The sequence below is a fragment of the Schistocerca piceifrons genome, chromosome 4 (assembly GCF_021461385.2).
Source record: "Schistocerca piceifrons isolate TAMUIC-IGC-003096 chromosome 4, iqSchPice1.1, whole genome shotgun sequence".
In the NCBI taxonomy this organism is placed as follows: Eukaryota; Metazoa; Arthropoda; class Insecta; order Orthoptera; family Acrididae; genus Schistocerca; species Schistocerca piceifrons.
The window spans coordinates 585,788,696-585,815,486 of NC_060141.1; the positions used below are offsets into that span (position 1 = coordinate 585,788,696).

General features: G+C 39.8%; 1 protein-coding gene across 3 annotated transcripts in view; it reads right to left on the reverse strand.

Annotated features, from left to right (window-relative positions):
• The window catches only part of LOC124795130 (major facilitator superfamily domain-containing protein 12-like), a 64,069-nt gene that overhangs the window by 26,847 nt on the left and 10,431 nt on the right, over positions 1–26,791 (reverse strand). For all 3 annotated transcript variants that reach the window (XM_047259003.1, XM_047259004.1, XM_047259005.1), the window contains exons 3-8: positions 19,412–19,740; positions 15,654–15,861; positions 10,995–11,112; positions 10,669–10,824; positions 5,435–5,620; positions 5,238–5,349 (exon numbers count right to left, since the gene is read on the reverse strand). In XM_047259003.1, the coding sequence (XP_047114959.1) occupies positions 5,238–5,349; positions 5,435–5,620; positions 10,669–10,824; positions 10,995–11,112; positions 15,654–15,861; positions 19,412–19,721 (1,090 nt within the window). In that variant the 5' untranslated portion in view covers positions 19,722–19,740. The remainder of the gene's footprint in view (positions 1–5,237; positions 5,350–5,434; positions 5,621–10,668; positions 10,825–10,994; positions 11,113–15,653; positions 15,862–19,411; positions 19,741–26,791) is intronic.

Here is a 26,791-nt window from a genome sequence, read left to right on the forward strand (position 1 = left end):
CATCCACAAAGGCTTATAAGGCAGTTGTTCAACTGGGAGTGAGGGAGTGAGGGAGGGAGGGAATCCAATGCAGGGCTATGCAATTTGTCAAGAGATCATTCTACATCTACATCTACATTTATACTCCGCAAGCCACCCAAAGGTGTGTGGCGGAGGGCATTTTACGTGCCACTGTCATTACCTCCCTTTCCTGTTCCAGTCGCGTATGGTTCGCGGGAAGAACGACTGTCTGAAAGCCTCCGTGCGCGCTCTAATCTCTCTAATTTTACATTCGTGATCTCCTCGAGAGGTATAAGTAGGGGGAAGCAATATATTTGATACCTCATCCAGAAATGCACCCTCTCGAAACCTGGCGAGCAATCTACACTGCGATGCAGAGTGCCTCTCTTGCAGAGTCTGCCACTTGAGTTTATTAAACATCTCCGTAACGCTATCACGGTTACCAAATAACCCTGTGACAAAACACGCCGCTCTTCTTTGGATCTTCTCTATCTCCTCCGTCAACCCGATCTGGTACGGATCCCACACTGATGAGCAATACTCGAACGAGAGTTTTGTAAGCCACCTCCTTTGTTGATGGACTACATTTTCTAAGCACTCTCCCAATGAATCTCAACCTGGTACCCGCCTTACCAACAATTAATTTTATATGATCATTCCACTTCAAATCGTTCCACACGCATACTCCCAGATATTTTATAGTTGGTGCAAGAGCATTACCAAAATGCTCAATGAACTCCACTGGCAGACATTGCAAAATAAGTGTTGTGCATCACAGAGAGGTTTACTAATGAAATTTCAAGAGAGCTTCCTTCCACATACATCTTTCATTATGATACTCCAAGAAAATTCTAGAAATGGAACAGAATAGGGGGTATCAGTTAGTGGTACCAGAAGTACCCTCCATCACACGCCATTAGGTGGCTTGTGGAGTATAATGTAGATGTAAGTTTCAAGATGATATCCCCTAGAATTGTTTCTCATTCTTAGTTCTGCTATTCTTCTTTCTTTCCTTAATCTATCTTTATTTCTCACTCTGTCCTTATCTCTGTATAGGAGGTGGTACTGTACTTACCAAAATACCATCTCTGACACCTCTCCCTTCATCTTGGTTGACTTTCATCCTCTCTCTCTCTCTCTCTCTCTCTGATGCAAGTTCACGCGCACATGCATGCCCCTACACCCTAGGGTCTGAGTGCCCTGCCCTTCATTTTTAATCTACCCAAACAATTCCATTTCTCAACTCTGATGGAGTAATTTACCAGAGCAAATTTTCACCTTCCAGGTGAGTATGCCCCAATTTGAAATTTACCTGACCTATTCGAACTGTGTGCCGGACAGTGCCTTGAACCTGAGACCTTTGCCTTTCCTGTGCAAGAGCTCTACTGACAGCTTCACAAGTATGATTCACTACCTACCCTCACAGCTTTGCTTCACCAGTATCAACTCCTACCTTCCAAATACCATTGAAGTTCTCCTGCATGTCTTGCAGGACTAGCAGTCCTGGAAGAAAGAATATTGTGGAGACATGGAAGAGATGTGGTACTGGAGGAAATAAAGCTTTTAGGGCAAATTGAGAGTTGTGCCCGAATAGTTCAGTCAGTAGAGCAAAGTAGACAAAGTTCCCAGTTTCAAGTCCCGGTTCAAAAGAACTAAGAAGTGTGTCCCTTGTGAGGACACAGTTAGTGCAAAGTTTTCTGTACACTCATCTTTTTATTAAAAAAAAGAGTAATCATGTCCTTTACCAATGATAGATAAAAAAGGCATTTTTCAGATACTGCACAGGTCCGCATTCTTGCATAGGATATGCTGTGTTTGGATTGCATGTGGTAGTGAAGTTCACCAGCTGATTACTTTTCAATATAACAAGTATGTCATAAAGCTCCCAACACCACATGGATGCTGAAGGGGGGCCTTTCAGACCATAGAACAACAATAATTACCTTGGAAGATTGTTTATACGACGTGCATCCAGAAAGTACATTTCCCGATGTTTGCCTTCAAAGCAGACATATTTAGCCAGGAAAAATGCACATGTGCAACAGATCTATGACACGACAATCAAATGCCAGCCTGACACACCCCACTGGTGCCAGTACTGTGGCAGCAGTACCCCGAAATGGTACCTCTTATTCGTTCTCCTGTAGCTTGCGAGGTTTGGCCAGTGATACGGTCCCTCAATGCACAAAACATAGTGCCCATCGAAATTAATCGTCAGCTCTGTTACGTCTACAGCAGAACATCATGAGCAAACAGATGGTGCATCATTAGTGTAGGATTTTCTCCGAAGGTCATCAAAGTGTCCCTAAGAAGAGTGCAGTGGGTGAATATCTCTCAACAATGATCATCTGGGTGAGCAGTAGTGCACCAGGAGACTCATCCCTTCGCAATTAAGGAGCTCAGCAGCCATTTTCCACAGATATTGAGACCCTTGCTGCATGAAATTGTCACTAAGCAGCTGCTGTTCAAGAAATTGAGTGCCAGGTGGGTGTGGAAAAACCTGACACCCAAGTACAAAACGAAATGCTTTGGAGCAGCACTGACATTTCTGCAGTAGTATCATCATGATGGTGACGAGTTCCTTGACAGGATTGTCACAGATGATTTCCATCTTTTCTTGCACCTCACGAAATTCCTGTCTCCCATGATAATGCTGAAGAGCTGAAGATGACTGTCATACACTGATTCCATTCACAGGTGGCAGATTTCTACGACACAGGAATACAAAAGTTGATCCCACGACATCACACGTGTCTCAATTCTTTTGGTGACTATGTCGAAAAGTACCTCAAACATTGCTGTACCTGTTGCCGATAAATTTTTTTATGTAAATACACTCCTGGAAATTGAAATAAGAACACCGTGAATTCATTGTCCCAGGAAGGGGAAACTTTATTGACACATTCCTGGGGTCAGATACATCACATGATCACACTGACAGAACCACAGGCACATAGACACAGGCAACAGAGCATGCACAATGTCGGCACTAGTACAGTGTATATCCACCTTTCGCAGCAATGCAGGATGCTATTCTCCCATGGAGACGATCGTAGAGATGCTGGATGTAGTCCTGTGGAACGGCTTGCCATGCCATTTCCACCTGGCGCCTCAGTTGGACCAGCGTTCGTGCTGGACGTGCAGACCACGTGAGACGACGCTTCATCCAGTCCCAAACATGCTCAATGGGAGACAGATCCGGAGATCTTGCTGGCCAGGGTAGTTGACTTACACCTTCTAGAGCACGTTGGGTGGCACGGGATACATGCGGACGTGCATTGTCCTGTTGGAACAGCAAGTTCCCTTGCCTGTCTAGGAATGGTAGAACGATGGGTTCGATGACGGTTTGGATGTACCGTGCACTATTCAGTGTTCCCTCGACGATCACCAGTGGTGTACGGCCAGTGTAGGAGATCGCTCCCCACACCATGATGCCGGGTGTTGGCCCTGTGTGCCTCGGTCGTATGCAGTCCTGATTGTGGCGCTCACCTGCACGGCGCCAAACACGCATACGACCATCATTGGCACCAAGGCAGAAGCGACTCTCATCGCTGAAGACGACACGTCTCCATTCGTCCCTCCATTCACGCCTGTCGCGACACCACTGGAGGCGGACTGCACGATGTTGGGGCGTGAGCGGAAGACGGCCTAATGGTGTGCGGGACCGTAGCCCAGCTTCATGGAGACGGTTGCGAATGGTCCTCGCCGATACCCCAGGAGCAACAGTGTCCCTAATTTGCTGGGAAGTGGCGGTGCGGTCCCCTACGGCACTGCGTAGGATCCTACGGTCTTGGCGTGCATCCGTGCGTCGCTGCGGTCCGGTCCCAGGTCGACGGGCACGTGCACCTTCCGCTGACCACTGGCGACAACATCGATGTACTGTGGAGACCTCACGCCCCAAGTGTTGAGCAATTCGGCGGTACGTCCACCCGGCCTCCCGCATGTCCACTATACGCCCTCGCTCAAAGTCCGTCAACTGCACATACGGTTCACGTCCACGCTGTCGCGGCATGCTACCAGTGTTAAAGACTGCGATGGAGCTCCGTATGCCACGGCAAACTGGCTGACACTGACGGCGGCGGTGCACAAATGCTGCGCAGCTAGCGCCATTCGACGGCCAACACCGCGGTTCCTGGTGTGTCCGCTGTGCCATGCGTGTGATCATTGTTTGTACAGCCCTCTCGCAGTGTCCGGAGCAAGTATGGTGGGTCTGACACACCGGTGTCAATGTGTTCTTTTTTCCATTTCCAGGAGTGTATGTTGTCTTTGTTTTAAAAAAATACGGAACTTACTTTCTGGATGCGTCTCATACACGAAAACCCCATAGCTGCAAAATTTAGTTTGTTTCATACGCACTCTGATATTCACACTGTAAGCAAGATTTTATGTAATCATTTAATAAACAGTGACTGTTATTTAATCTTGAGGATAATTATTTCCAATATTACGAAAAGGGAAGTTTGCTACTCACCATATAATGGAAGCACTGTGTCGCAGACAGGCACAACAAAAAGACTGTCACAAAATAAGCTTTTGGCCAACAAGGCCTTTGAGAGAGAGCGGCTCTTGCAGCTGAAGCCGGACTGGCATGCCTCTGTGTGTGTGTGTGTGTGTGTGTGTGTGGTCTATTTTTGACAAAGGTCTTGTTGGCCGAAAGTTTACTTTCTGAGAGTCTTTTGTTGTGCCTACCTGTAACTCAGCATCTCCACTATATGGTGAGTAGCAACTATGCTTTTCACAATACTGTTACATTTCAGTCTTGATTTTTCATTCGATAATTATTTCCAGTAGAAAGACGAGGATAAAACCAAGGACTTTATTTAAATCCAAGATACTTAGAGAGAGAGAGAGAGAGAGAGAGAGAGAGAGTTTATTTTTGACGAAGGCCTTACAGGCTGAATGCTTTATTTGTGACAGTCTTTTTGTTCTTCCTATCTACGACTCACCATCTCCACTATTTGGTGAGTAGCAACTTTCCTTTTCAATACTGATACTTTAACAATAGTAATTTTTTATGATTTAGCCACCTAGAACCCTCTCACTCTTACTTTTACTACACCCATCACCTCCTGAAGGTATGTAATGGCCGTCAAATCTGTCTCCTAGTTTATTAACATTTCCAACTGAATTCTCTTTTGATGCTAATACTATTAAGTATGATGATAATGATGAAAGATAAACAGGTTTACATGTACAATAATTCAAATAGTTTTCGGACTGACAATACCTGAACATACCCAATAAAGCTGCAACACCATAGATTTCGTATCTAACAAATGCACTGCCATATCCAAATTGGATCCATAAGCACCCAGCAAACCCCACAGCAGCACCTACTAAATATGCTACCTGAAAATTAAAAGTCATAAAATAAGAATGTAGTGAAGACTAAGCACACTAACTTTTTTTAATTACAATGTTAAACTAGTCAAACCTTTCTGCCAAGTTTCTTGTTTAACAATTTGATCAGCAATGATGTTCCGAAACTGGACAGAAGCATGACAAGTGGAACTATTGCCAAGCTTTCTGCATTCATACTCAGTGATTCATGCAGGTACAGAGGGATGTAAACCTGGCTGAGATTGACGAAGAGCCTAGTTGCCATATACACTCCTGCAACCTGAAATTGTGTGCACATATAAGAGACAGTTCAAATTTGTAACTATTCATATATTAATAAAGTAGACAACTATAGCAAACATTCACTTGAGTACTTGCGACTAACCCTATTATGATATATATCTTGCCTCACTTAAGTAGTGCCATTAACATTTTTTAATAATTTTTATCCTTATAATAGATTACCTATGATCAGAGGAGTACACACCTGCAAGTACAGTGGGCCACAAATCCCTCACTGTGACATGAAAGGACTGTGAGAAATTTTTCACGAAAATTCATTTTATGGTGTGGCTCAAAGGAACAATGTTCTGCAAGGGCTCACCCTCTCCTCTTTAGGAAAACGTGAAAAATGAGTAGCAAAATTATAAGAATGAACAATGAGGGGTGGGCTGCTATCAGATCAATGGTGGGTGGGTAACATAAAGCTCATGGGCCATCGACTGCATCCCTGCCCAAGATAATCTGTGCCACCAAGGTAATGTTACCTTTCCATATGAAGGTTACTTTAATTCATTTGAGAATATGCATTTTTATTTTAAGAGATTACTACCAGTACAAGCACTTAGTAGCATTCGAGTTTATACAAAAAGCTGTCTTTCAAAGGGAGAGGGGAGCTGAAGCTGCCCTTTATATATCCTAACTGTTGTACACTTCACTCTGCTTCAAGTTGTATGCCAAAATGAAATGGTCTACCTTATGCTATTTATAGCTTTCACTGTGTGGCACCATGTGTGTCTTTGCAGAAAAGCAATGCCACAAAACTTTATGATCACTGAGCTGCAGATTTTCAGCACACAGTGTTTCCTGTTAACTAAAGATAACAATTATATAACCCAATGCAGCATATTGAAAATAATTTACTGGTCATACATGATAAAGTGATTTAATCTATACTCAAAAGGTGTTTTGGTTGTCATGCTATGTGAAACATGTGTCTAAAAACTGTTTTTATTTCTATTTACTTAGAGCGCATGAGTGACTTAACATTCTGATGGTCGTACTGTCGCTACAGCAACCATATGTGCTGAGACAGCCACTGCCACAACTTAAGTGACAGCAAGAAGATTCTGCCGTTCAGAGTTACAGAACTGACTTCAATGACTTAACACTCCGTAGAACAAACCCGAGCACAGCTCAAGCCACAACTCAGTGTTAAAAAGACTACAACTGAGTATATATTGGGCTGAAGTTTTCCAGATGCACAAGCCACCTACTGCTCGGAAACATTGTACGGACGTGTTGCTACATGTCCCTTGTCTGATGCTACCTTGTGGTGCTACCTTGTGTTGTTAACTTCTGGAATTATTTCAAAAGAAACATAGGCAAATGTAATAGCTGCTGTTGTGAATGGATGAGCCAATAGGATCACACTGATTTAATTTCGTGCGTGTGTGTGTTTGTTAGATTTCATAGTTTGCTGTAATTCTGCTACAAATGCGTTTCATTTGTTGAGCAAGCAAGAAATTTTGGAAGCTCAAGAGGACTTTTTTTTGGAAACTACAAAAAACAAAAGTACATATGAAGAATAAATCTTGAAGCTTGGTCTTTTTTAGTAGGTATTACTCTTTAAGATACATCAATTATATACACTGATCAGCCAGAACATTATGACCGCAGACCTATCGACATAAACCCATCCAGGCGATAGTAGAGTCACCACATCCTGAGGAATGACAGCTAGTAAGACATACACAATACATGTAGCATCACTGAGCGCACTGCCTGTGAGTAGAATGGGGAAGGTATGTGATCTATCTGAGTTTAACTGAGGGCAAATCGCGATGGCCCAGAGGCTCGGCATGACCCTTTCTTAAACTGCACGACTTCTCAGGTTTCTAGGACTGCTGTGGTGAGCATCTTCAACATGTGGTGAAAAACTTATGGGATTGGGCAGCTAGCCCTCATTACACATGGCTGACGTTGCAGGCTGGCCAGGCTGATAAAACACGAAAGGCGACAAACTGTGGCAGGACTAACATCAGGCTTTAATGCTGGGCAGAATACAAGTGTGCCTCAACACACAGTGTGCCAAACAATCCTAACGATGGGCCTCCGCAGCTGATGACCCATGCGTGTGCCAATGTTAACACAACGATATTGAGTGAAATGGGCAAATGACCAACGGCACGGCAAATGACCAACGGCACAGGTCATTGCTGCAGTGGCAGAGTCGTGCATGGTCTGATGAATAACAGTACCTTATTCATCTTTCTAACGGGAGGGCGCGAATCCATCGTCTTCCAGGCGAACAGCTCCTTTACACTTGCACAGCGGGATGGAAACAAGTTGGCAGTAGCTCTATTATGGTCTGGGGAACATTCACATGGGTATCCATGAGTCCGTTAGAGCTCGTGCAAGGCGTCATGACAGTCAAGGAGTATTGTACACTGGTTGTAGATCACGTACACTCTTTCATGACGATGATGTTTTCCAACAGCAGTGGCATTTTTCAACAAGGTAATGCACCATTTCGCACGGCCTGGAGGGTAATGCAGGGGTTCGAGGTACAGTGATGAGTTCCAATTGATGTACTAGTCCCCCAATTCCCCAGGACTGAACCCAATCAAACACTTTTAGGACATGATTTAACATGGCATCAGAGCTCATCGGCCCCCCTCCCTGGAATTTACGGGAATTAGGTGACGTGTGTGTGTGTGTGTGTGTGTGTGTGTGTGTGTGTGTGTGTGTGTGTGTGTGCAGATGTGGTGCCATCTCCCTCCACTGTCCTACCAAGGCCTCATTGCTTCCATGCTATGACGCGCCACCACTGTTATTTACGCCCAAGATGGACATACTGACTATTAGGTAGGTGATCATAATATTCTGGCAGATCAGTGTACATGCCAGTATCGCTTTAAATAATGGCATAGGTGGCCTGTTTCCTAGGCCCGATATTCTTCTAAGTGGCTGGTTTCCAAAGCGTTACAATTCAGTTGTAAAAATTGAAATAAGTGAATGAGTATCGTACCATGTCATTTCAAACTTTATCCAGTTCCTTGTCTGTCTCAGTCATTAACAGACCAACTGATTTCAAATGTGCAAATATATATTTGCCTACAGGAAGTTAAAAACAATTTTGCACTGGGAATATTTACATGCAAATGATATTACACTGCACTGGAAGACGAACTAATTTTATGGTACAAAAAAACCACATTGCGATACAGGCCTAAAAAAATATTAAATTAAATACTGCGAAAAGCAGTCTCAAGAAGTAAAAGGGAATCATTAGGGCTACATATATAACATATTAAAAAGAATCTTCTTTGCTTTTCCACAGATTTAACAAACCAATAAGGATTATTATGTTTATGTTCTGGAGGAAGTTTATTCTGAGCACTTTTATAACAAGAAACTGAAATCACTGGTAATCTAGACATAGCATCAGAATGTGCAATGAGTCAAGTTTCACAACCACAATGATGACAATTTGGCCCAGAGAATCAAGGTGTTGGGTGGTTGGTTGTTGGAGTTAACCAGACCAACTTGTGAGGTCATCAGTCCTTTCTTCCTATAAGTATGGAACCAAGAATAGCCCTCAGAAGAAGGATGTAAAATGGCAGATCCTGGGAAGCCCAACTGTAAGCAAAATACAATAACACAGAGATAAAATCAAGTAGAAGTAGACAGGTAGTGAGAGGAGGTAAAGTGGGTGAGCCACTCTACCCTGAATGCAGTTGGAGGTTTCCAGAGCATGGTGGGAGATACACCCTCTGCGTCCCACCATCAACAATGGTTTGCACGACAGCAAGATAGTGCACGCTGCTGACCTGCTGTTGAAAACATAACTTAATGAGGAAACTTTAAGCATCACACGGTGTGGGAGGGGGGTGGGAGTGGGGGGGGGGGGGGGGGGGAGCAAATGATTTTCTGAGGAGCATTGGAGACGAGATTCTTAAATAGTTGCAGTCTGCAATACATAGAGTAAACTATTAACTCATGATGGGGGATGGGGCATACTGTTGGCAATTCTGAGGTTACAATGTCAGACAATACATCATTCTATACTGGGTTTCCTAAAAGCAAATGGCACAAAACAGCTACCTGTGAAAAAACTTTTTGTTACACGGCAAGCATACAGACATACTGTTATGCCTTTAATATCAGTCTTACATGTGAAAATTTGCACTACTTTCATTTTTAATTCTATGAAATTTATACTCTGAAATCAGAAAACAAAATGTGCTCTGTAGTAGATTGTTACCAAAGAAATTAACAAAAGTGAATACTTGCTTAAAACTTTTATTGGACTTCATCCTTCACATTAAATGCAAAATTCACTTAATCACACCAAATATACAAAGAAAAATAAATTAAGATATGAGTCATAATTCACAGCACATGACAGATAGTTCATTACATGACCAATTAAATCACACATGTAAATATGGGATATTACAAAAGCAATAAAACAAGCAATTTACTATCACCAAAATTCTGCGAAGCATGTCAAGAGATAATGCTTAATATTGCAGTCATCAAACACAAGAAAGCAAAGAAATGCATGTCTTTAATTCTCTTCCCATAAACAGAGAAAAGTTGTGTAATGGTTAAGACTGGACACATCTGGCAGCCCAGGATTCAAATACCCAGTTGACTATCCAGATTTAGGTTTCCCATAGCTTATCCAGGACTGATAAAGGAGAATTGAGAGACAGTGCCTTTAAGAACATCATCAATTTCCTCCCCAAATCTAAATTTGTGTTTCCTTTTTAATAACTATTTCAGCGATGGGATGTTAAAGCCCAAGTTTCTTTCCATTTTCTACATAAAAAATTAAATTAAAAACAGAGCACACCACATATAATTTTCTTCAAGTAATGGGAGCTTAAGAACAGTGCTTCTGCTGCAAGTGTCAAGGCCCTTAAACTCAGCTGTCCCTACACAAGCATCAAACAAATATAAATACATGCTATTGTTACACAAGAATGTTTCAAATTGAAACTTATCAGTGAAAGATGTCGGGGATAAGCGAGCGTGAAGGAGAAGATAAAGGTTTCTTAGCAAAACATAACACCAAACACCTGATGGTACATGCATTCTTACCTGATAAAGCTGAATATCTTTCAGCATGTGTAATGCTGTGCGTCGGCCACCTGGACCATGCGTTAAGCCATCACTGCGTGGTGGTGCTTCCTTGACACCCAGATGAAATATCAGAGATGCAAATGCACCAACTCCAATCCCAATCAGTGATACATTCTATTGCAGTAGGACACAGCACAATATGTTACATAAATAGGAATTTCCAACTTTGTATCATGTTAATTACATCAGGTTCAGTGTTTCAAATAAGATAAATGACAAAGGAAATGTAAAACTATGCTGCTTGTGAAATTATAGTAATTTGTCCATTATTAATTTGTACTTGCCTGAAATTTTGTTAAATCTTTTGGGCCTATTTGTGCTTCTGAATTTTCACTTGTGAAGTGCAAAATTGCCCATGTAATAATGTACACAAATACATTGGAACAGACTGTAAAACTATACCTATAAATAACAAAACACATTTCACTAACAGAAGACACATGCCAACAAATCAAATGGTACTTTAAACATCAAGAACCTTTGAAATTTTATATTTAACAAATGAATAGAAAAATGACACACCAACAAACACATTACTAAAAGCAAGATGAACTTTCAATTATTAATCCAAGCTTGAGAAAATATATTAATACATTCAGCGAAATGAATTACAAGCATGAGGACAGATTATAGCTATTTACACTGAAAGAATACCTTCTCCAGAAGTCAATTTGGGTTTTGCGCTAGTCTTTGTACTCAACAAGCAATATTCTCTTCACAATCAAGTTTTGGAAGTCACTTAAAAAATGTCTGCAATTAGTGTGTGTGTGTGTGTGTGTGTGTGTGTGTGTGTTTCCATCAACTGGGGGGGGGGGGGGGGGGGGGGGGAGACAACTTATGTTGCGATGTGTCACAAGGCGCTGTTCTAGGAATGTTGCTATTTTCTTCATTCCGATATAGAGTAAATTTAACCTTTTTGCAGGTGATGCTACAATTCTCATTGACAAATTGTCAGATAATCTTGAATAAACTATGAACAAAGTTTTCAGCGAAATTTTAAATTGGCTTTCTTCAAATGGTATCTCACAAAGCAGATAAAACCCATTATATGAGGTTCCATACACTACAAAGAAATCTTGAAGAAATTAACTTAAAGTGTGGAGACCAACCAAAACAAAACGTTGAGGATACAAAATTCCTGGCTGCATATATAGACAGCTAATGTAATTGGTCAACACACATTCTTCATCTTTTTAGAAGACTTAGCTCAGCAATATTTGCACTATGAATTATTGCTTCAGTGGCTGAAGTAGATACCATTAAAGACTTCCTAATTCAGCTACTTCCATTAATTAATGTCCTATGCTTTTATATTCTGGAATAACCAACATTTCTCAAAAACACTGCAGTAATAAAAGCCATCATGATAATGAGTGGTGCCCACTGTACACAACTTGCAGGTACTTGATTCGAAAGATGCGGATCCTCACCACCTCCTCAGTATATTTTTTCCTTCTGGACCTTTGTCAGTAATAGCTTTTCTCTGTGCAAAGGTAACAGCGAATATCATGACTATAATGCAAGAACTAAAAACAGTATGCACACTGAATTGAAACATCTAAATTTGGCTGAAAAAGAAGTTTATTACTCTAGCATTAAGCTCTGTAATGCACTCACATTAAATAACAAATTCTTCATAAGTAGTTGCTGAAATTCAAGCAAATTCTGAAAGAGTACCAAACAGAAATCTTTTTATATGGTTAATGAATTTATAAGAAAAAATGAAAACCATCCCTAAACTTACAATTGTTTTAGAAACACCATTAATTACTTTTATTTGTAGCACTAGCACAGACACAAAAATTTGGTGTTTGGTATTCATGTATTTATTTATTGTGATATTTAGCTTAACTCTGCTTCATGTACATACACAATTTTTTGTTAACTGGGTATATTTTTATTTGATAACTTATTTAAATTGTATCTTTTATTGTATTTAGGTAAGTTACGTCTGATTTGTGTACAATTTGATACATTCCATATCCTTGTGATTCACTCATTACCTTGATCTTGCACGAGATAAACAAGTATGGAGAACTGCATCAAACCTACTTTTGGACTGAAGACAGCAGTATAAAAGTGAAACACACTTGACCAGGAAAATTTTATGTAAACTAACACAAACTCTGCAGTTTTTGTTGACATAGAGCAAAACATGCTGTTTTACAAAGTGATGTAAAATAGGGTATTTTCCCCACTCCCATTTAGAATTGTCTTAAATCTGACTGTAGCAGTGTACTAAATTGCTAACTAATAGTTATTTTTGAAAATGGATTCTGACATTTTTTTTCCTAAATCTGATAGGATCATCTTAGGATGTCAGTTCATTTTCATTTTCACTGTAAGGAACATGACTAGATGTCATCAAACAAAATAGCCCTATTTCCAATTTATTCCATTCCAGTAACAGATTTAGTTGCCAAGGTCACACTTCCTACTCTTTTACATAACAAACTGCACCAACTTCCGTATCATGCTGTCTAAGTGGATGCCGTGATTTCTGGTCCTACACTACCATGCATTTGTTTAATGTGGAAGTGACCGGCCATGACTGATGGGCCCTACTGCCACAGTTGTATGTTTCCCTAATTATTTGGTGACACCTGAAGATGAAGCTTTAGGTCTTGGAACTGGTCGTGCAATAAATAAGAAATTACTGACAACTGAATTTGATTTTTTATTTTATCAATATGTACCAAAAATGATGCACTTTAGGGAGACCTGTAATGCGGTGTATTTATTAAAGAGCATGTCTTTGTAGTCAGCATGTTTAGATATGAAAAACACAGCAGTTTAGTTTTGCAATCTGGTAGACCAATATGGTGTTCACTCAGCATGCATGTATCTCCCACTTACAGTATAGGATGTGACATACACAGTAGTAGCTGCTGAAAACAGTTTTGCTTTGTGAGCTCCTAACCAAATTATTACCTTTCAACCAGACCTTAGAGCTTGCGTTACACAACAATTCAGTTAGTGACCACAAGATTTAGTCATGAAATAGTAAAAATAATATTCAACAAATACTAAAATAAACATTTTCGGTGTGCTGTTTGACCACCAGGCACATGTTTACATGATGACGCACATCTTTTGCTGTGACTAGATGATGAGAGAAACCAAACAGGTACCATGTTTATTTACATGTTTGTGAAGTTAAAGTGACATATTTGGTGGTTTTCATATTTATAAATACATACTACAAAAATATACAGTTTAACTGATGCACCACACTAACAATTTTCCAAACTGTATTATTTCTGATACAACTTGTGCACAAATATTGGGAAATGTGACATCACTGGGCAAAACTATGGTGTTACCTATAATACAAGTTAATAAAAAATTTGAAGATTGCTTCATTACTGTGATAAAGGGGATTTTTAACGATGAAATCAGCAAGCTTTAGAGAAACATGAATGAACAAATATTTCAGGCAGAGGTGAAGGAAACACAAAAACACTGGGTTACAACTTCAAATCAAACTAACTTCTCTTATGGTCATAGATCCATCAAAGTATGTGTTCATATTCATAGGAACTTGTTTTAACCAGAGGAGGAGGAGGAACTCTGTTAGTGCTGACTTATAATGAGCCTGTTCTGTTATACCTGTAATGCCAGGATTCATCTGCATAAATATTCCCATGGATTACAAATCCATTCAAATCGTGTCTCAGAATTGCTTCAATGTCTTCCTTTAATCTGACTTGGTGGGGATCCCAAACACACTACAGTACTCAAGAATGGATCACAGAATATAAGACTGTTTGTTGATAGTTTAGTGTATGGTCAAGTATCATCATGTGACTACAGGAGGGTAAAGGATGATTTACACAGAGTTTCTAATTGGTGGGATGAATGGCAGACCAGGTTGAATTAAAGGGAGACATCAAAGCAATTCAGAGGCAGGCTGCTAGATTCGTTACCAGTAGTGTCAGTCAACATGCAAGTATTAGGTAGATGCTTTGTGAACTCAAATGGGAATCCCTGGAGAGAAGGTGACATGAAATACTGACAAAATTTAGAGAACGGGAATTTGTGGCTGACCACAGAACAATTCTAGTGCCATCAACATAAATTTTGCATAAACACAGTGGAAAAAAGATAAAATAATCTAGAGGTCATAAAGAGACATATAGACAGTCTTTTTCCCCCTCACTCCATTTGCAAGCAACACAGAAAAGGTAATGACTGGTAGTGGTACAAGGTACCCTCTGCCATCCACTGTGTAATAGCTTGTGGGGTATTATGTAGATGTAGATTATTTAGTGGAAAAGCAACTTTTCATGTCTGGAGGAAATGTAGACATTGTCAAATATCTGGTGGTGTGCTGAAGGCAATTTGTCTTCCATGTTCAAATATAGACTCCAGGCAGCTGTTTTGTTCTGACAGATCGACAGCATAATGTCTCCAACTTTGTTTGAAAAATTTCCAATAATTTATGGCTGCAGAGCTATTTTTGTTATAACGGACTAGATTTAATTGCTCTAGTGCAAGACATAATCTCATTTTCAACAAACACACACACACACACACACACACACACACACACACACACACACAGAGAGAGAGAGAGAGAGAGAGAGAGAGAGAGAGAGAGAGAGAGAGAAACCATAAAACAAGACAAAAATAAGGAATGTCAGGTACTTCAAAGTAATACCGAAATGGATAAACAACAACACCAAAATTAGCCATAACATAAAATGATTTTTACCTTTCCCTAAGAAAAGATCATAATAAATATGGTTCTTCATATGTTTAATATATTACTCACTCTGTGTGTGTGTGTGTGTGTGTGTGTGTGTGAGAGAGAGAGAGAGAGAGAGAGAGAGAGAGAGAGAGAGAGAGAGAATATGCCTCCAGCAGATGCTTCACAGTCCTATGTAAAAGACAATGTCCTGCAACTACTTTGGCTTCTAATACTACAGCTGTTATGATCTCACCTTATAGCTGTCAATTCTGTGCGTTCATGCTCACTTGGTGTGAGATCAGGAATTAGTGAAAGATGTGAAATCTGTACTGATGCCCAACCCAGCTGGAAGATGATGACAAATGCAGAATAATATATAAGCTGAGCCCACTGATGGCTATGTTCGCAGTTCAAGCATGGTGAGAATATCAGAGGAAAGCTGAATAGTACACACACTGTACCTGTGAAATGAAAAGGATTACTCTTAGTGTTCTGAATCAACTTTTATCAAGTAACTACAGTCACATTAAAACTACTATAATTTATAAACAGGGAAAATTAAAACAAAATAGCTGAAAGATGACTATAAGAATTTGTCTTAAATGAAGAACAGAACAAGCAAAAGTCAAATCATCATTATGTGCTCTAACACTGTTTGTACAACTGCAAGGAATGTGAACAGTGCAAAGGGCTTTCAGTAGAAGAGACCTGCTTCCAGTATCTAAGGTGAAGTGCTCATAGTTCCTAAGATATGCATTTTAGAGCCCTGTTTATTATACTTTTTGCTTCAAACGGTTGTTCCTGTCATGTCCATGAATATTGTCCATTACTCCTCAGATACCCTGTATATCGTGTCTATGATGGACTGAAAATTGTTATATCATTAATTTTATCATACGGTACAAAATGGGAAAGTCCCCCATTTCTGCTACATATCATCATTTGATTTTCTTAAAATCTGGCAAAGACTATTTTTCAAACAGCTATGTTTATTGAATTCTGTGTTGGTGCAGAAAGAGTTCAAACAGGTAGTTCCATTACTTAATGCATACAATTCAATTTAATGTAGACAAAAGGGAATTTTATATTTTTTCAAAGGTCAACACTGGTTTGCCACTATCTGGAAACATGTTGTATTATACAGTGAACAACTTTAAGATAATCTGCACCACCTTGTATGTGTAATAGCAGAGCCTCTGTAATTGATGTAGGACAAATCGAGATATCACCAACATCACCACACGGTTCAGCAAGCAAAATGGCACTGTTAGAGTAAAAATACATACAGAAATTGACAAAAATATCCCATAAACTGTACAGAGTAACTTACAATAGGTAACCAGTAAAAAACTAGCAATGGTCGACAAAAAGGACTGAAATTTTCATTTTTATACATTAAAGTTAATGTCCTTACACATCCATTACTGAATTGTGCATTTCATACTGGACAGTACATTCAGAAACCAGCTGTGCATTAACTGGTGAGACAAAAAATGTAACTATACTCGATTCATCATAACAATAAACCTGACACAAACAGTACACCCTGTATTCTTCCACATTTGCTTGAATGTCATTGTTGTTAATTTCGTGTGGGGTGGAAGCAGAGCCATGTCCAGTACAGTCAGATGCTATCATAAGGATACATTTTATGCTGTGTTGCATGCATGTAGATTGAGCACTAATGTGTGCAACAGCTTTATTGGTGCTTTAAACTTGGATAGCATTGACCAGTCAGTTGGTCCAACTAACCTACACTAATGTAAGCAGTTGCAGTTCAGATGTAAAGAGGAATGAGCAAAGAAAATATAGCTTCATATGTGATTTAATTTTCGAAGAGAATGGATAATATTTGGCAAAACTCCAGCACTACAGCATGCTTCTTAGGTGACCAGACAGAAAGCATAAAATGCTCTTGTTCTCATCTAACATAGTATTCTAATTACAAACAAGAACAATGAAAATTCCAAACTTAAACACAGGGTAATTTTTCTGAGCGAGCTACGTGTGATGCAAAAGCATACTGCAGGGATTTCATCGTATTGTTGAATACTGAAAGCACTAAAGGTATTAATTATAGTCGGTTGTCTGATAATCTCTTAGCTCCTTCCTTTTGAAAATGGAGATATACATTTCAGTTCTGGGACTGTGACCTGCTTTGTTGATAACGAGTCAATCATCATCAGAATCCGTGAAGCCCCCCAGGCACTGCATTTTCTCCTCTTTTTTATGACACGCCAGCATTCGGCAGTGATGAGTGAAAAAGCTGCATGCGTTAGTTCCGGTGTGTCTAGTAGCTTAACAGTTTTGTTATTTCTTGGGCCAAATTCCTTAACTTGGCTCCAGATCAGTTCTGTTGAGCTTACATTGTAATGGTACGGTGGCACATGTAAAAATGCAGCAATTATATGATGTGCTCGATGCTGTAAAAATGATTGTTTTTCATGTTTCTACAACACTTGACTCTCCGGCTCATGTGAGACTACATCTATGGTGTAAAACAATGGACATAGTCCAAATAAAGAGTATCTGGTTTTTCAGTTTTGCCCTAAAAAATTAAATTGTGATGTTTGCTTAATTTAAGCAACCTTTATTAACTATCTTTCACAAAATATCAATAATTAAGAATTTATATTTGAACTGAAAACAGGAATTTCTTGTGCAATATGCAAATTGAAACAAGAATATGTGCATTATTCATAAAAAAATGATGATGAATTTTACAATTATGAGATGTAGGTATTTCAAATTGAATGATAAATAAATAAATAAAGGCTAAGGCAAGACTTGAACCAGAGACCCATAAATTTCACTAGGTTATCGCTCTACTACACTGACGATTCTGCTATATGTCCAGTGTGTATTTCTTTCTCAACTGTATCAAATATGGTATGCCGGAAAACTTCAAAACCAATTTTGTTTCTGTAAATTTATGAAAAACATGAAGAACAACCTATTTCTCAGCACTTTTTAACCATGTTCCACGCGCATGTTTCACTACAGAGCAGGAAGCAGCCTCACACATTTTCATACTTCATATTAACAGTGAGACAATAAGAGCACAACAGTACAGAGACAGTGACTGCACACATTTTTTAAACAAAAACTATAAAGCTAAAGCGTGTATGAGAAAACCATTTATGGCTGTTAATACACTAGAATATCTTAAAGTCTCATTAAACATAACTTAGTAATAAGATATCTACAGCCTCTGACCAATCATCACATTTGTGTTTGTTCATATCATGTTTTCTCATATGTTCAAGTTTACACAGCTGGGGACTCAAATAGTACAAAATCACAATGAAAAATTTGATGATAGTTTTTTGCCAGCTGAGGTAGAAAGCATCCCTACATTAAATACTGGAGATCCAGAGTTTTCAGACTACTTATAATACAAGCTATGGAGCTACAAACCAATTAGAAGTGCATGTATTGTAGTTTGCAAATTTACACCAGACAGATCTCCCCATCATATAACACACAAAATACAGCGAGCTGCACTATAAATTCCTCACTCAGTTTGATGTACATAGGCATCTCCAATCATGCCTCTCATAAAACATTTTACATTTGGGGAGTAGAAACATCTTAAATAAAATTGCAACACAATGAGTATGATCATCATGTGCTTAAGACAGTCCAGAAATTGTATTTGAGCAGCAAGCATGGATATCATGATGATGCATTACACCCTGTAAATGATCAGTTGCTGTTGATATCTTCCTGTCATATGTGCCAAGCATAATTTAATGTTTAAGTTTGTCCAGGTTCTGGATGATGTTGCTTCACTTACAAACAATTGAAGTTCTGTAATGGTTATTGTAAAATTGTTGATGGTAAAAAGTGTTAGACCACACATTGTTTACAAGCTTAAAAGATGCGCAGAAGAGATTATTTCTTTTGAGTTCTTTCTAACTGTCAGTTTAAGTACAGTATCTTTACATTCTATTTTTGCTAGTAATTTTATATATTTTGATAAACAAAAAAATAAAAAATAAAAACACTCACCAAACAAATGCCATGTTTTGCGTCTTCCGTACTTGCAGAGCCAAAAGTTGTCATCTTTATCCGACTGATATCCTACAAATGGTGTGGCTACTGCATCTGCTATTTGTCCAATTAACAGCACTAGGCCAGCTAAAAAACTGTTGAACTGTAGCACCAAATGAAAAAATACTAGAAGATAAGTAAACCACATAGACGCACATATATCATTCAAAACATGGCCAACACCATAGGCTAAACGGTGTTTTAGTGGAAGACGGCTAATTATTTCAGTATAGTCACTACTCGGTCTTCTTTCAGTTGACTCCATCATCAGGGTTGAAGTAGGACAGCTGAAATCAGGAAACATTCGTTTACAATACAACTGAAAAAAGCACTGATAGTATTTAATTTAAACGTAAATTACAAGAAGAAATGTACTTAGCTGGGTGTTTAAAATGGTAGTTGGGAAATAACAATAGCATATAGAGGCTGCACATTGTGACCTACTCATCCCATTCTCTTTCCTCCATTCATTTACTCTTTTCTTACCCCTTTTGAATAACATATACAGGTAAAACCACATCCATTTCAGATTCAAGAAAACTGCTTATTACAGTCAAAAAAATTTTTTTTTTCCTTTCTGTGCCATTCACATTACTCTGTCACTTCTGTAAATAATTTAAATTTAGTACTTCCTTATCACACCAAAGTAATTCTGGTATGAGAAGTAAAGCTGCCACTCACCATATAGCAGAGATGCTGAGTTGCAGATGGCAGTGTGCTTTCAGTTGCCTGAAACTGCAGCTATAATTGCAAGAGTCTTTTTGAAGTGCCTATCTGCGCGACTCAATACCTTTGCTATATGGTGAGTAGCAACTTTCCTTCTCATAATATGGTTACATTCAATCCTGGATTTTCCATTGTTTGATCAAAGTAATACTGCTGTTACAGCAAAAAACGGCCATGACTTTTCAAAGAAACTAGCATTTGCTGGGAGTGATTTAGGGAAATCATGGAAGTCCTAAATCAGGATGGCCAGATGCAGATTTGATCCACTGCCATCCTAAATGCGAGTCCAGTGTGCTAACCACTGCCCGATCTCGCTCAGTGGCAAACTTTATAACGGGAGATGTACATGTGGAGATGAAAGAGGGTGTGATGTGCATCTAGATGTCTACTCTGTAATTCACACTTAAGTGCCTGGGAAAGAGTTCATCAAATCACTTTCAGGCTATTTTCCACTGTTCCATTCTCGAATAGCACATGGGAAAAGTAAAACACTTAAATCTTCCTGTAAGGCCTCTAAATTCCCTTATTTTATTATTATGATCATTTCTTCCTATGTAAGTTGGCATCATCAAAATATTTTCACATTTAGAAGAAAGTCTGTGATTGAAATTTAATGAAAAGATCTTGCTACAAAGAAAAATGACTGTTTTAAGGATAGCCACACTAACTTATTTATCACACCTGCAACACTCTCCCCCCTATTTCATGATAATATCAAATGTGTTGCCCTTCTGTGAACTTTTCAATGTCTCACCAATCCCGTCTCATACAGATCCCATACCATGCAACAATATTCTAGTAAACGGCAGACAATTGTAGTGTAGGTAGTCTCTTTAGCACACCTCTGCATCTTTTAAATGCTCTGCTAATAAAACGCAGTCTTTGTTTCATCTTCGCCACAGAATTTTCTATGAGATCATTACGATTTACATTGTTAATAATTGTAATACCTAAGTATTTAGTGGAACTGATAGCCTTTAAATTCTTGCAATTTATTATGCAACCAAAATTTAATGGAATCCTTTTAGTACTCAAGTGGATGACTTTACACTTTTCATTATTTAGAGTGGATTGCCACTTTTCACACCATACAGATCACCATATCTAAATCATTTTGCAATTGGTTTTGATCTTCTGGTAAGTTTATTAGGGAGCAGATGACAGGACAAACTGCAAACAATTTATGACAGCTGCTCAGATTGTCTCTCAAATAGGAACAGCAGAGAATCTCTAACACTTCCCCCTGGGGAAACATCACCCAGTCACACAACTGAGATGACAGGCACACACAATTTGACTGTAAGTAATTTTAAAAACAGTGTCAAATAATTCTGAAAATCTAGAAAAATGGAATCGATTTGAGCCCTGCCAGTAGCACTCATTACTTTGAGTTGATTAAGAGCTAGTCATGTTTTAGAAGAACACTGTGTTCTGAATCCTTGCTGATAACGTGTCAATAAATCTTTCTTTAAGGTAATTCATAATGCTTGAACACAGTATATGTTCCAAAATTCCCGCTGCAAATCAACTTCGGTGATATGGGTCTGTAATTCAATGGATTGTTTGTCCTTCTTTCTTGAGTATTGGTGTAACTTGTGCAACTTTCCAGTCTTTGGGTACGGATTGTTCATCGAGCAAGAAGTTTTATATAAGCTAAATATGAGACTATTATATCAGCTTACTCTGAAAGGAATGTAACTAGTATACAATATAGACTGGAAGAATATTTCTTTGAATTTAAGCCATATCTGGTCTATGCTTACATAGTTTGGAAGGATTGTAGACAGTCTCTCGAGAAGGCGTCAAGGAAATGTGTTCCTGCTTTTTTAAATACGAAGGTCGTTAAATAAGCAATGCAACACTTTTTTTTCCAATCAGTTTCGGTTGAAAACATGTGAAATAGTTTTTGTGGAATATTCCCATTTCACATCCCCTACAGTCTCATGAAATTCTGATATGTGGTGCACTATATACATCCTTGAAAACAGCGTCTGTGTCAGAGGTGCGTTCCAGGTAGATAGCTGTCACTGAATTTCTTTCGTGGCAAACCAGAGCATAATACAGGGTGACAAGTATTTAAACCGACAAACTCTGGGAGGTTGTAGGGGACATCAAAACAAATATTTTTTCCTAATGTCACTTTTTCCTATGAGGAGTATTTAAACCGGTACAGGAAGATTTCTCTGGCGGTAAATTAATTAAACCAACCATCAATTTTCCATTCTTTTATGACCAAGAGACAACATATTAACAACCCAATTTCAATTATAGCAGATTTAAAAAAATGCCTCCATTGACATGTAAACAAAGGTTACACCATCGGATCCTGTTCTGTCTGCCATGGGCAAAAACCCCAGGAGTATCCTGAATTGTTCCTGCTGCTGCTACTATCCGGGCAACCAGATCCTCTTCTGATGCAACAGGAGTTGCGTAAACAAAGTTGCGCATCTCTCCTCACACAAAAAAGTGCAAAGGGGACATATCTGGGGATTGAGCAGGCCATGGTACAGGACCAACTCTGCCAATCCACATTTCTGGGAACCGTCGGTCCAGGAATCGACGCACACGGCGACTGAAATGTGCCGGCGCCCCGTCATGTTGGAACCACATGCATTGTCTTGTAGGGAGCAGGACGTCTTCCAGCAACTCTGGCGAGAAACTTGTGATAGTGCCTGCCATTTAATGGCCTAGATAGCAGATATGGCACAATTAAACAGTCCCCAGCAACACCGACCCACACATTAACGAAGAACCACACTTGATGAGCGCTAGTAACTGTGGCATGTGGGTTATCTTCACTTCAAACAGGCAAATTGTGCATGTTGAAGACTCCATCATGCCCGAATGTTGCTTCATCAGTAAACAACACCCCGAGTATGGAAATGTAGGATGCATTTCACACTGTTCCAGGTACCACTGCGAAAACTGTACTCTGGTTGGATAATCAACTGGTTCCAGGTTGTGGACACGCTGTAAGTGAAATGGACGTACCAATTGCTCTCAAAGGACTGTTCTTACATTTGTCTGATTCGTCCCCATGTTACGTGCAATTGCACGAGTGCTGATTGAAGAATCCCGCTCCACATGCTGCAAGACAGTTTCCTCAAATTGCAGAGTTCTTACCATGCGCCGGCGTCCCTTTCCAGGTAATCTGCTAAATGACCCGGTTTCACGTAGATGGTGGCACACAGCAGCAAAGGTCGTATGATGCGGGATACGGCGATTAGGATATTGTTGTTGATAAACCCGCTGTGCAGCTCGTCCATTGTGGTGCGCTATGTAGTACACACCAACCATATCAGTGTACTTACTCCAGGTGTATCACTCCATTAGTAAACAGAGACATTGCACTACTACACAGGTGGACAGCAGTTTCCTACAACTGAAGAGCATAATACGGCCTCCAACGGTTTAAACAACACTCATAGGAAAAATGACATTATGGAAAAATATCTGTTTTGATGTCCGCTACAACCTCCCAGAGTTTGTTGGTTTATATACTTTTCACCCTGTAGATTTTCATAGGTACCTGCAGAATGTTTACCGAGACCTGCTAGCCAATGAGAGCATGGCGAGTCATTGGGTGAGGTGTCTCATCAATGCAATAAGGTTCCACAAACCTGTCTGCTATCCTGCATACCACCTGGACGCTGGTAGATAGACACAATAAAAAAAACACACACACACACACACACACACACACACACACACACACACACACAAATTTCAAGCTTTCGCAACCCAAGGTTGCTTCATCAGGAAAGAGGGAAGGGGAGGGAAAGACAAAAGGATGTGGGTTTTAAGGGAGAGGGTAAGGAATCATTCGAATCCCGGGAGCTGAAAGACTTACCTTAGGGGGAAAAAAGGACAGGTATACACTAGCGCGCACGCACGCGCCCACACACACACACACACACACACACACACACACACACACACACACATATATCCATCTGCATATATACAGACAGAGGCAGACATATGTAAAGGCCATATATATATATATATATATATATATATATATATATATATATATATAATAGAGGGAAACATTCCACGCGGGAAAAATATATTTCTTACCATACGAAAGCGCTGGCAGGTCGATAGAAACACAAACAGACACATACATACACACAAAATTCAAGCTTTCGCAACAAACTGTTGCCTCATCAGGAAAGAGGGAAGGAGAGGGAAAGACGAAAGGAAGTGGGTTTTAAGGGAGAGGGTAAGGAGTCATTCCAATCCCGGGAGCGGAAAGACTTACCTTAGGGGGAAAAAAGGACGGGTATACACTCGCGCGCACACACACAGATATCCATCCACACATATACAGACACAAGCAGACATGTTAAAAGGCAAAGAGTTTGGGCAGAGATGTCAGTCGAGGTGGAAGTGCAGAGGCAAAGATGGTGTTGAATGACAGGTGAGGTATGAGTGGCAGCAACTTGAAATTAGCGGAGATTGAGGCCTGGTGGATAACGGGAAGAGAGGATATATTGAAGAGCAAGTTCCCATCTCCGGAGTGCAGAAGGGTTGGTGTTAGTGGGAAGTCCTGCCCTGAAATGAGATCCATCTTTCATGAAATCCTCCCCACTCCACCAAGAGTGTCTTTCCGCCGTCCACCTAACCTTCATAACCTCTTAGTTCATCCTTATGAAATCCCCAAACCTTCTTCCCTACCCTCTGGCTCCTACCCTTGTAACCGCCCCCGGTGTAAAACCTGTCCCATGCACCCTCCCACCACCACCTACTCCAGTCCTGTAACCTGGAAGGTGTACACGATCAGAGGCAGAGCCACGTGTGAAAGCACCCACGTGATTTACCAACTGACCTGCCTACACTGTGACGCATTCTATGTGGGAATGACCAGCAACAAACTGTCAATTCGCATGAATGGACACAGGCAGACAGTGTTTGTTGGTAATGAGGATCACACTGTGGCTAAACATGCCTTGCTGCACGGCCAGCACATCTTGGCACAGTGTTACACCGTCCGGGTTATCTGGATACTTCCCACTAACACCAACCCTTCTGAACTCCGGAGATGGGAACTTGCTCTTCAATATATCCTCTCTTCCCGTTATCCACCAGGCCTCAATCTCCGCTAATTTCAAGTTGCCGCCACTCATACCTCACCTGCCATTCAACAACATCTTTGCCTCTGCACTTCTGCCTCGACTGACATCTCTGCCCAAACTCCTTGCCTTTTAATATGTCTGCTTGTGTCTGTATATGTGTGGATGGATATGTGCGTGTGCGCACGTGAGTGTATACCCGTCCTTTTTTCCCCCTAAGGTAAGTCTTTCCGCTCCCGGGATTGGAATGACTCCTTACCCTCTCCTTTAAAACCCCCATCCTTTTGTCTTTCCCTCTCCTTCCCTCTTTCCTGACGAAGCAACCGTTGGTTGCGAAAGCTAGAATTTTGTGTGTATATTTGTGTGTCTATTGATGTGCCATCGCTTTCGTTTGGTAAGTCACATCATCTTTGTTTATATATATATATATATATATATATATATATATATATATATATATATATATACACACACACACACACACACACACACACACACACACACAGGGCGTTTCATAAGTAATGGTTAATATTCAGGGATTTGACAGGAATGATCATTCAAAACAAAAAAAGTCAAGTAAACACAGGCTCTAAAATGCATACCTTAAGAGCTATTTGAAATTCTGGATCTTCGATACTGTGAAACAAATTTCTTCTACTGCAAGCTCTTTGCTTTCCATGTTTTGGAAAGTGGTAGTACAGAATAAATCAAGACAAAAGTGTCCAGTAAATGAGTGCTCTAAAACGCATACCTCAAGAGCTATGAGCACTTGCTCATCTTTGTTACTTTGAACACAACTCATCTAATGAAGAAGTATTCATAACTTTTAAAGTGCGGATTTTAGAGCACATGTTTACTAGACACCTATTTCTTGTTTGGTCCATATTACCACTTACCAAAATATGGAAAGCAAAGAGCCTGCAGTAGAAAAGATCTGTTTCACAGTATCCAAGATCAAGACTTGCTCACAGTTCTTAAGGTACACATTTAAGAGCCCATGTTTACTTGACTTTTTGTTTCCAACCATCATTCCTGTCATTTCCCTGAATATTGACCATCACTTTTGAAACACCCTGTGTACTATACTAGTTTCAGAAACAGAACAGACTACACCAACCTGTAGGCCAATAGGTGATGTCAGCTATCCCCTGATCTGCAATAGGTACACGTTTCAAATGGAGAGCCGTCCTTAAAATTTTCTCCATGTCCCACTTCCATCTATTGTATGTTAAGATTGCACATACATAATGACATATCTGTAGGTCACAACATGATTTGAATTTCTAAGCTCCCAGTTTCCAAATTAAAGCACTGCATGAAAGAAAGGCCAACTGAACGCTCTTTACCAACTTGTTATTTAAATTTGAATCACATGGTATGGATGACCAGTTGTATATCAGAAGGACACTGCAGATGATGATCAGGTATACAGCAAAAGGGATAATAGCTCATAACATGACAATTGTCTTCTGGCATAGCTACCTTTAATAGAAATGGCTCTCACTGACATACATGTCCAGTCATGCTCAAAGACTAT